Source organism: Grampus griseus (genome assembly GCF_964374135.1).
Source record: "Grampus griseus genome assembly, chromosome: 10".
Classification (NCBI taxonomy): domain Eukaryota; kingdom Metazoa; phylum Chordata; class Mammalia; order Artiodactyla; family Delphinidae; genus Grampus; species Grampus griseus.
In genome coordinates, this window is record NC_139004.1 from 104113329 (window position 1) to 104125054 (window position 11726).

An 11726-nucleotide genomic window follows, 5' to 3' on the forward strand; every position below is an offset into this window, starting at 1 on the left:
CCGATTCATCGGTTTTACTTCTGCTATTTCGGGACTTCTGACAGCCCGGGGCTGAGAGTCGAACAACCAGCACAGCTCGACCCCAGAGCTGCCGCTGCGCCTGGCGGCCTCGCTCTGCGCCAGCCCCTCTCCTTCAGCCGCGGGTCCCGAGGGAGAGGCCGAGGGGGCCGGGGGCACCTGGCTGGGGCTGGGGGTCTGGGCAATGGCTTTGTACCGCTTAGTTCAGCCACATTCTGATAGCTGTGCAGTCAGGGGACACACACGGAGCACAGCCCGTCCCGGCCACGCAGGGACACACCTGCCCACAGGCCTCCGTCCAGGCGCCCGGCACCTTGTCGTTCCCGCGGATCCAGTTATGAATGGCCTCTGCTGGCTGATCCCAATTGATCTGCGGGGCAGGACGTGTGTGCTCAGCGGTCTCTCCTCTCTCCCTGACCATCTGGGCAACACCTCTGGACTCCCCTCCTGCCCTGATGACCCTGACACTGGGTGGAGCCCTGGGCACGGGCTGGGAAGTCTGGCTTCCTCTCGACTCCAGTCGGAGGCCCAGAGCTGGGCTGGGCCTCCCCCTGGCAACCCGGATCTGGGTGCGCGTGGACCCTCAGTCTTTCACGGGATGTGAACTCCAGGATGGCCTGGGGGAGATAATGTTCTGTGCTCAAGATGGCCAAGGCCCTACACAAAGTGCAGGTCTGTCCCATCCCATCCCTCCCCCCCCGGCGGCCTCCCCTCACTTACAGGGCTCACACAGATCCCGACAGAGCACCCCGCGAGCCCTGAGCACAGCTCCAGCCCAGGGGCCCACCTGGGCTCCCGACCTGCGACAGTCCCGAGGAACGAATTCCCTCTGGTGTCTCATCTCAGATATGAGGAGCCAGCAGCTCGGCTGATTTTTACATCCTCCCCCCCACCAGCTCTTCTCCCTGAGGGCCCGCTTGCCTCTTCCTAAGGAGGAACCAGGAAGCACCCAAACAGACCCTGTTCCCTGCCTGTCCAGGTGCCACTCGAGCCTAGCGCGTGCTTCCTGCACTGGGGCTGCTCTTTCTTCTGGCCTTTAACAGGTACGTCCTGGCTGCCCATTTTCCCCGGCCCGGGTACAGGCAGGCTTTGGGTGGGCAGGGCCCTGGCACTCACCTGGGCTGTTTCCTTCTTCTGAATCCCCTCGTAGGTGGCGCCGTCCTCAGGCTGAGGGAGCCTGGGGGCTCTGCCCTCAGCGATCAGCTTCACGGCCTGAACCTGGGGAGACAAGGGTTGGTTGGTGTCCCCAACATTAGGGCCCCCCAACTCTCAGACCCTGGGTTCACACTGAGTCTGGACCAGGCCACTCACTGAACAGACCCACCTGCCACCACGTGGGCACGTGACGGGCACCCACGGAACGGGTGCTGTAGGGACAGGTAAAATTAGCTCCAATCTACTTCCAGTCTGATCGATGACTGCAAGACCCCGCCCTCTCTCCCACACAAGGCCCTAGAAGATCACGTAAGCTAAAGCCCTCTACGGTGTAACACACACCAACGTCCACGTTTCTGTCTAAAGCCTTCCCTGTCTCTTAGGCAGAATGGCTCCTGGACTGCGTGATGGGTTTGGAGGTCCCTAATAAGTTCAGCAGGAAGCAGTTTCTCTGCTCCAGGAAAGAGGAAGGTTGTGGAGAAGAAGTCAGGGAGGTCGGGGAGGAGAGCCAAGGCGCTGGGCCCGGAGGGAGGGAAGGTGGTGGTGGGAGCCCCCGGAGACCCGAGGCTGAGAAGCCGGGAGAACTCAGAAGTGTCTAAGGCAGGACTGCCCAGGGGGAACTTCCCTGGTAACGGACGTGTTCCACGTCAGCCCCGTGTGGTTTCTGGGGACCTGAAACGTAGCCAGTGAGGCTGATGACCTCGATCTTTAACTACAAGTCATTTAAATTAATTTAATAACCACCAGTGACTAGCGGCTGCCCCCTGGACGCTGCCCTGAAGGATGCTCTTGGTTGTTTTCTGTAGGATGAACAAGATGACCCCTTCCTGCCTCTCACGTCAAACCTCCAGCAGGTCTCCCTGCTCACTCCTGTGAACAGGTGGATCCAAGGCCGCATAATGGGGCCCAGGGCTGGGGGCACAGCCACTGCTGTGCTATGGAGATGTCCCCATCTGACTCCTGTCCTGGCCGGCCTCCCCTGCTGGACACACCACCTCTACGGGGCCTGCACAACCAGCTCTGACATCAGCCTTTGGGTCGGCCCTCCTCCTCCTGCGCGAATTCAGTGCAGTGACCACACCTGGGCCAGCCTTGGCCAGAAGCCCTCAAGACCGGAACATGTGACAGAGGCTGCCAATCAGAGTGCTCCCCCATGCCGGCCAGTGATTGGCTCAGGGTCATCACGTGACCTGAATTGGCCAATCAGAGTCTCCTCTGATTTTTTATTCATAAATTCTAGGGGAAAGAGGGTTTCTCTTCCCCTAGAATCAAGAGGTGTAAAACTTGAGCCACCGGTGACTACTTTTCCTCCCATTTAAGGGCAACCTGAGGATGAAGCTAATCAAACAGAGGAAAGCAGAACCAGTGTGAAGAAATAGAAAGATAGAATCCCGTGACAGATTAAGCCTCTGGATTCAGCCAGGCTTGACGGCATCCTGCCTGGAGTCTTCTATCAAAAATGTCCCTTTTTGGCTAAAGCTTGTTGAGTTGTTCTGACAGTTGTAAGCAAGAGTCCCGCCTATACAACATTATATGTCCTAATCCTGCCTCTGAAACCCTGAAATGAGCGTTCTCCCCCTCCAGAATCCTGGCCAGCTCAGGGCAGCAGGCTGGAGCTGGGCGGGGTGGGGTGGCGGTGGGGTGGGGGTGCCAGCAGGGGAGGCCCTGGGGGCAGCCTTACCATCCCTTTAACGCCTTCGGGGAAGAGGAAGCGGCTGTACAGCGTGCTCACGGTGTCGTCCGGGAGGATCTCACACTCTTTCTGGAGCAGAAGGTCCCCGGTGTCCAGACCATCGTCTGCCCAAAAGATGGTAAAGCCGCCCTTCTTGTCTCCATGGATGAGGGTCCTAGGGAGCAGAGGAGTGGAACCTGAGTCCGAAGGAAGGAGGAGAAGGAGGCCCTGGGGGCTGCCCCTGTGACCGCCGCCGCCCTGCAGCACACCCCCATCTCCCCAGGGGAGGACTGAAGACGGAAGATGGTGTTTACTGATGCCGACTGCGTGCCAGGTATTGTGCTAAAAGCCTTAACGCCTCGTGTAACTTCATCCTCCCCACTGGTGTAACAGCATCGTACGCCCCTTTCACAGATAAGGAGACTAAGGCCCAGAGAAGTGAGGAGACGTGACTGGAGGTCAGGGAGCCTGAATCCTAATCAGACCAGTCTGACTACAAACCCGCTCTCTTCTCCAGCTCAGATGTCTCCCCTTCCTGACTGCTCCTCTGAACGGCTCCACCCTCCAGATACGTACATCACCTCTCATCTCAGACTAGCTTGTTCAGGTGATTCTTTCCTCCATCTCTATCTCTTTCCAAGCGGGGGGCTGCTGAGAGCACCGGTAGCTGGAGGGAGCCCCTCAGCCCACTCTGCCCCGGCAACCCCGCTGCAGGACGGGAACACTTTGCGGTTCACTGTGAGAATGCAGGGCGCACGGCGTTGCCTGACCCCAGTTCTTCCTCAGGGATCGTGCTGTGATCTACCGCGTGGACGCCGTCCAGCAGCGCGCACAGGCACCGCGTGCCACCTGCTCCTCAGGCGCAGAGAAGAGCTCCGGGCTGAGGGACGGGGACGCCTCAGGCAGGTGGGGTGTCTGCGCCCTGTCTCACCAGTTGATGGCCGACGCCCCCCGGTGCCGGGGGAGCAGACTCGGGTGGTAGATGATGGAGCCGTGGCGGGGGGCGCTGATGATCTCCATGGGGATGAACTGGCTGCAGAAGGGCAGCACGTTGAGCTCGGCTCCCAGGGCCTGGTACGTCGCCACCACGTTGGGCAGAGCCTGTCCCCTTGCCCGCCAGCGGGGAAACTTGAACACTGGAACTCCATCCTTGTCAGCCTTCAGGCCTGCAGGACAGCGGGTGAGAAACTGCTCCCCACTGCTGCACCCACTCCGACTCGGCACCTCTGCCTGCGCCGCAGGGTGGCTCCCGCACCCCCTCCCCAAGCCTGTCCCCCCAACTTCCCCCGCTGCCCAGCCGGGCTGCTCTGGACAGCCCAGAGGGGACGGCGCCGGCCAAGGCCCAGGTCTCAGGAGCTGCTGCGCCAGGACTGACCTCTGCTGACCGCCTCCCTCTCCCAGGCGCCTGCCTGACCCCTGGCCTCTTTAGCTGCCCGGAGCAGGGCGCCCTCCCCGCGGGTTGGATGTGCAGTCCGCAAGTCTCCAAGTTCTAGAATGCGGCTTCCTGCCTCTGCCTGCCCTGCTGCCCCTGCAGTCACTAGCCGCTTCCTCCGAGCTCCCCTCTGCCTGCCCCTCAGCCCCTGTCCAGCACTTCCCAGCCCTCGGTTCTCTGGTACACACCCGGCTGGTGTGTGGCCCTGGCTGACCTGACCCACTGTCGGTCCCTCTGCCTCTGTGCCCTGGGGTTAGGGATGTGGGTGAACGTGAGCAGACCAGACCATGCTTGCCAAAGTTGTCCCCACCGTGACCAGGGACATCTGCTGGACATCTGAGGTCGGGTCAAGAAGGAGCCCCAGCCAGGCTCAGAGCTGCTGCCGGGGGTCCCTGAGTGGCTACGGGCAGGACTCAGGCTGTGCTATGGGTTGTGGTGGGCTCAGATCTGGAGCCGAGGTCTGGCTGGCATGGGGGCAGCCTGCGCTCTCCATCTGGGGAGACTCTCTATTTCTGATGCACAAAGCCCTGGGGCCCGGCAGCCCCGCGAGGCCCCTTTCCTCGTCCGGACCCATATTCTGAACGCATCAGGCCTGAGAAGGACCCGGGAGGGGCCTGGAGGTCTGTTCATCGAGCTGAGGGCCCTGCTTCCTGCTGCGCTGCTGAGATGCCCTCGGGAACTTGTTAGAAATGTGACTCCCAAGTCCCTTCCGTCCCTCTGAGCAGAAACTCCAGGGGGTCCGCCGGAGGCAGCGTCGGGGCGTCAGCACTCCGCTCAACAGGTGCCCCCCGAGACGCGGTGCAGGGCACGCTCACGTCTGAGAACACTGGCTGCAGTGACTCCTGCCTGGGGGCCTTTTCAGAGCATGGGTGCTGCGGTCGGGGGGAGCCCAGAGTGGTCAGACTGAAGGGTCCTGGGAGCAGGCCAGGCTTCTCCACGGCTTCTCCAGGACACAGGCCCCACCCTGCAGTCCACTTGGTTCCAGAAAAGCCCAGCGGTCAGCTGGCACCTGAGCAGGATCCGGGGCGGACCACGAGTGGCCGCTTCTTTCTGGGGAAGCCCACAGCCCCACACAAGACCCCGCAGGCTCTGCTCCCACCACCGCCCACGGGGCACCGCCTCTCCGTGCTCCTGGGCCACCCACTCACCTAGGGGGTCCGCCTTCCCATCCTTGTCCGGCACAGTGAACACGCCCACGACCTCGTGACCCTCCTCCCTCAGGTGGCAGTAAACTTCCTGGCCGAACAGGCTCTGTCCGATCACTGCGATCTTCATGGCAGCGGGGCCGGGGCGGGAGGACCTGGGAAAGGAATACGGCCTTGGCGTCAGACAGGGCTCGCTGGGCCAAGGGGGCAGCCCAGCCGCCCCCGCCCCAACCCCTCGGCCCAGCTCTGGGCTCCCTGGGCCGCCGGCCACTGTGGGGAGGCGGCCGCACGAGGAACGAAGGAAGAGGTCCTGAACGGTGGGCCTGTAGATACCGCAGCGTGAGTTGCGTGCGAGCGCAGCCTCGGGGACTCCTCCCTGGAGCCTCCAACACGGCATGGGGCGCTGCGTGTGGTGTCTTCCCAGGCGTATCTGAGCATGCTTCTGTAACTAACCAGTCCTGTGACCTCGGTCAAGTCACATCAGCTTCAGTTTCCTCACTTGTTCATGAGAAAGATGCTCCTCAAATGCTGCCAGGCTCTCCCTGGGCAGGAAGCAGCAATGGGCCTGGACTTTGGCTGCATAGAGACAGATGCCCAGCGGACGGGCCGAGGACGGAAGGTGGGGTGGGAGGTGCGACAGGGGCCACTGGGCTGCATGGGAAGACGCGCGGCTGGACCAAAGTTTGCTCATTCGTTCACCATGCTCATATCCGTAAAACCTATTATCTACTTGATACGTTTCTTTAAATTATCTATCTACAAAAGTATACATTTTTAGAGAAAATTTTATTGAAGTACTACATGCTTCGGACATACAGAAAAGTGTACAGACTGTAAGTATGTAGCTCAATGAATTTTCACAAACTGAACCCGCCAGTATAAGCAGCGCTCAGATGAAGACACACTCCAGAAGCCCATTCAGATAACAGAGAGGCAGGACAGGGTGGGCTCCGTTTACATAAATGGAATCACACTGCGCGATGTTCTGTGCGTCGTTTCCCCTCAGGCTGTCCACGTAGCTGTGCTGTGTCCATTCTCATTGCTCCACAGTGTTCCCCTGTGAGCGTAAATAAATACGGTCACGTATCCATCCTACTGTGGGTGGACATCCGGGTAGTTTCCAGCTTGAAACGATTACCAAGACGATGTGACACAGATTCTGGCACACGGCTCATACCGAATACAAGAACACACTTCCGTTGGGTGTGTACCTGGGAGCGGAATTCCCGTGTCCCAGGTGTGAAAATGTTCAGCCTTACCAGCCTCTGCCAGTTTTCCAAAGTGGTTTTACCAATTTCCACGTGCTTTGCGTTGCAGCCTCCTGTCTGTTCATTTTACTCTCCTGCTGACAGGGACTGGAGCCATGCTGCTGGGGCTTCACTGGCGATTCCCTGGTGGCTGCTGAAGGTGAGCACCTTTTCCTACGTTTATCAGCCACTTGGATTTCTTCTTGTCTGTTTTTTCCACTGGGTGATCTTTTCCTGACTGATTTTGTAGGAGGTTTTTGTTTGCTTGGTATTGTTTCATTTTGTTTTTAAATAATCTAGACTATGAGTCCCTTGTCAGATATATTTATGAGCAACACCTTCTCCAGTTCTGTGGCTGGACTCTTCACTCTGTGGTGCCTTTTGATGAACACAATTTCTTAAACTCTATATAGTACGCTGCATCAAAGTCTCCCTTTATGCTTAGTGGGCTTTCTATTCTGGTAAAGAAATCTTTGCTTCCTCCAAGTTCCTAGAGATGTTCTCTTCGCCTTCTAAGATCTTTATTGTTTGACAGAGGAGCAAAGGCAACACAATGGAGCAAAGATGGTCTTTTCAGCAAATGACGCTGGAACAACTGGACGTCCACATGCAAGAGATGAATCTAGACACACATCTTACACACTTCACAAAAATTAACTCAGAATGCATCATAGATGTAAATGTAAGATGCAAAAGTATAAGACTCCTAGAAGACAGCACAGGAGAAAACCTAGATGACTGAGTATCCGGTGACCTTTTAGATACAACACCAAAGGCACGATTCAAGAAAGAAAAAAATAAGCTGGACGTCATCAAGATTAAAAAGTCTGCAGAAGACACTGTCAAATGAATGAGGATGGTGGTCCTCTGTGTGTGTGTGGTGTGTGTGTGTGGTGTGTGTGTGGTGTGTCTGATATGTGTGTGAGGGTGGTGTGTATGTGTATGTGGTATGTGTGTGTGGTGTATGTGTGGTGTGTGTGTGTGGTGTGTGTGTGTATGGTGTGTATGGTACGTGTGTGTGTGGTGTGTGTGTGGTGTGTATGTGTGTGTGGCGTGTGTGTGTATGGTGTGTATGGTACGTGTGTGTGTGGTGTGTATGGTGTGTGTGTGTGTGGTGTGTGTGTGGTATGTGTGTGTGGTGTGTGGTGTGTGTGTGTGATGTGTGTGAGGATGGTGTGTATGTGTGTGTGGCGTGTGTGTGGCGTGTGTGTATGGTATCTGTGGTGTGTATGGTGTGTGTGTGTGGTGTGTATGTACATGCACGTGTGTACTGGCAGAGAAAACTCCTGGAAGGGCTCACACAGAAATATTTAAAGTCACCAGCTAGGGTTTTGGGGTTTGGAAGTCTTTTGATGATGGTAATTCTCTTTCTTTCCAGAATGTTTTTTTTTAATTTTTATTTTTTTATTGCGCGTATATTACTTGTGGAAAAATAAAGGGGACAAAGAAGATCCCTTTGGAAGCAGGGAGGCAGGGTCAAGGAAGACACCTGTGGAGCGTGCAGGGCAGGAGCCCTGGGCAGGGACAGCCCACTTTGGGCTTTGGCACCCGTTAAGTCAGATGGGGGAGGCGCAGAGCCCACGAGGGCCTCCCGCCCGTTTGGCGCCCTCGGTGCCCTCCTCCCGGGGACGCTGTGGGGCTGAGGTGGCACTAGAGGGACCGTCGGGCTCCCCAGGCCCCCCGCCCCAGCCCAGCGGCCAGACCCTGCCCGGGGTGGGGGGGGGGGTGGTCCCTTGCTCCGAGCACACTGAATTCCGACTCCGGTACCTGAGGGAGATTCCGCCTCCCCTAAGCAGGTGGCAGGTGAGGGGCCTGGACAGATGCGCCAAGGGCCCGGGCTCTGAGTACACGGAGCTAGTGCAACCCCCAAACCAGGTCGTGGGGCGGGGCTGGGGCTCTGGGGTCCCAGCTCCCCAACCCCCGCCCCCTCCCCCGGCGCAAGAAGGACGGCGGCGCGGGCGGGGGCGGGGGGAGGGCTGGAGCTCTCCAATCACAAGAGATCCTCGTTCCCGGCCCCCAGATCTGGCCAATCAGGGGGGACCATTCCCCATCCCGAAAATGGGGTGAGGGTCTTGGAGGGGGGGCAGGCGGCGCAGCGGGGCAGGACCATCTAGTCACCTTCGGTTCGTCTCTTTCCCTCTCCGGCCTCAGTTTCCTTTTCTGTAAGTGGGGCCGATAACGCCCACCCAGGCCGCCCCGCCCTCCCCCACGCCACCGCTGCGCGATCCTCCACAGGCCCTGCCCCGCACCGCGGTCCTGTAGCCAGGGGACCCCCCCCACCGCCAGGCTGGAGCCTCGGCTGCCCCCAGGGGAACCCTGACTCGCGTCCCCGGCCAGGCTCGCGCGCCCCCAGGCGCCTCCGCCGGGGTGCCTGAGCCCAGAGCCCCCGGAGCCCCCGGAGTCGCGAGCGGGGGCGGCCTCCCTCCCTGGGGCGCCGGGGACCGGGACTCACCACGCACGGGAGGAGCGCAGGCGTCGCTGGCCAGAGCGGACCTCTGAGTCCGGGTCCGGGCAGGGGACAGCGCTGGCGCTGGCCCGGCCTGGGCGGTGGGGAGGTGGGGCCGGCCCCTGCCAGTCCCGGAGCTCCGGCCAAGGCCAGAGCCCGGGAGGGGAGGGGCCGGGGCGGGTGGAAAGTCCCGCCGGGTGGGGTGGGGAGGGCGCTCCCGGGCTGCGACCCCTCCCGGCTCCACAGGGCTTTGCAAAGGCCCCGTGGTTGTGAGCACCCGCAAGGCTGCCGGGATAAGGGGAAAGCGGCCAGGCGGGTAACTTCACTCACTGGCTCAGCAACTCTCCACGTGCTGTCAAGGTCTTGCTCCGGGAAACGCACCCGTACTTCAGGAGGCTCCTACTTCAAGGTCACATCTTACGGGAAGCTTTTCCTAACCACAGCCCCGCTAGGAAAGACCCCCTCGTCACATGACCACAGAAGGGCTTCATTGTTCCTTCAGGCACCAGCTCAGCCTTAGGTTGATCACTGCTTTCGGGATTATCTGACTGGCTCCCCCACTGGAACACGAGGTCAAAGACGGTCTCAGTCGCAGGAATTCCCCGGCACCTGGTGTAGTGCCTTGTGTTTAGTAGGTGTTCAATAAAACTTGTGGAGTAAACGGCTGAATGTGAGGAGCCTGGGGTGGGAAAGTTGTGTGAGAACGCTGAAGCTGGAATAGAGAACGAAGAGTGACAGGTGACACTGGAAGAATGGCTGGGAGATCGGACACCCCAAAAAGGTGTTAGGAAATCAGAGAAGAACCCGTAGTCTTAGCGGGTGTACAGAGAGGAGGGGAGTTTAAGCAGCAAGTCCGGCAGCACTGCCACCTACAGTAACATGGAAAGCAGAAAATGTGCAAGGGACCTGGGCTGTCCAGCTGGGGCAATTTCCAGGCAGAATGCTGAAGGTGCCTCCTGACTTCTTCTTGCTGCTTATACTAAAATGTGAGAGGAGACAGATAAGGCAAAGGAGGACTGGTAAATAAAAAGGAACCAGAACTTGCTGGTTTTCAAATTTCCTAGCTTCTCTGGATGTCAAGTGATGCTAAAATTAACACACAACTCCCAGGCGAAGGGAAACATAGGCATGGCCGTGGCAGGAAGAGAGTCTAAAGATGAAGCCCAGTGTATGCTGTAAGATCCTTTGTTAAGTTCTCAAAAAGGTCAAAGGTGGCACCTCAGAGTATTCGCTTCAACAGTAGGACTTCCGGGAAGCTTAAAAGTTGTCATTCAGGGCTTCCCTGGTGGCGCAGTGGTTAAGAATCTGCCTGCCAGTGCAGGGGACACGGGTTCAAGCCCTGGTCTGGGAAGATCCCACATGCCGCGGAGCAGCTAAGCCCGTGCGCCACAACTACTGAGCCTGCGCTCTAGAGCCCAGGAGCCACAACTACTGAGCCTGTGCACCACAACTACTGAAGCCCGAGTGCCTAGAACCCGTGCTCTGCAACAAGAAAAGCCACTGCAACAAGAAGCCCACGCACCTCAATGAAGAGTAGCCCCCGCTCGACACAACTGGAGAAAGTCCGCACGTAGCAACAAAGACCCAACACAGACAAAAAATAAATAAATAAATGAATTTAAAAAAAGAAAAAGTTGTCATTCAGCAGAAGCCCAAGGTAGAGAAGGGTGTATCTCAAAGAGGTTGAGTGGGTTTGCCAGCTGATCAAAGGACTGAACCTCAATAAGATTCATAGAAGACACACTTGGTTTTTAAAAGAATTATATTGGCAAAAGCTTGGACTGAAAGTATCAGAGACAGTGCAAAATGAAAAGAGACCTCTGGAACTCCCCTCCCCCACCCCCAAATTCTTCTGGCAGGAAGCAGCCTGAGAGACCACACAGGTGCAAACATAGGGTACGTTTTATGGAAATGAAAGGATGGCTTGCAGAGCAGAATGAAGAGTCCAGAGGTGGAACCAAGAGCACGAGGACATATTTTCAGGCCAGAATCAGACTGAGCCCTAATGAAGGAGCTTCCAGTCTCTGCCCAGGGGATTTCAGGACTGTATGATGAGTGACACCTGTGCGCCTCCCAGCCCTGTCCCCTTCAAGTGCCTGTGGTGGTCACACTGTGCCTGTCCCACTGTTGTGTGCTGGGTGTGGGCAGGGCTTGGGAGCGCAGACAACTGGTCCTTGAATTCACAGGTGTTCAGATTGAGAGCCACTGTACCCCAGGAGCCTCCTCCACATCAGAACCTGGTTGAGACGCAGACTCTGGACTTTGGGCCCATCCTGCTGTGGCTGGGATTTGGGGAGTGCGTATGTTTTGCGTGTGGGAGAACTGTGGGTAATTTGTGGCTCTCGGAGGACTGTGGCAGTTTAGAGGTCTTTAACGCACCCCTTCAGGAGAGGAGTGCAGTTCCTCGCACCCTCGAGTGTGGCCTGAACTCCGTGGCTCACTTCTCACACGTGCAACGTGGTGGAGGTGACAGTGTGTGACTCTCCAGATGGAGGAATGGGGCCTGAGGTCAGAGAGTGGCAGAAGGCAGCTCTCCTGCATCCTAGAACTACGTGGTGCTCTGAGCGCATCACACTGCACCCACCTCTGCCAGCTCAGCTGCTCTGTGGAA

General features: G+C 58.0%; 1 protein-coding gene across 1 annotated transcript in view; it reads right to left on the reverse strand.

The window, feature by feature from the left end:
- ALDH1L1 (aldehyde dehydrogenase 1 family member L1) overlaps nucleotides 1-9246 on the reverse strand; it is a 46871-nt gene extending 37625 nt beyond the window's left edge. Inside the window, exons 1-6 of the mRNA XM_082663386.1 lie at nucleotides 9122-9246; nucleotides 5426-5577; nucleotides 3777-4011; nucleotides 2855-3020; nucleotides 1135-1236; nucleotides 299-388 (exon numbers count right to left, since the gene is read on the reverse strand). Of these exons, the coding sequence (XP_082519512.1) occupies nucleotides 299-388; nucleotides 1135-1236; nucleotides 2855-3020; nucleotides 3777-4011; nucleotides 5426-5552 (720 nt within the window). The 5' untranslated portion in view covers nucleotides 5553-5577; nucleotides 9122-9246. The remainder of the gene's footprint in view (nucleotides 1-298; nucleotides 389-1134; nucleotides 1237-2854; nucleotides 3021-3776; nucleotides 4012-5425; nucleotides 5578-9121) is intronic.
- Nucleotides 9247-11726: the final 2480 nt, after the last annotated feature.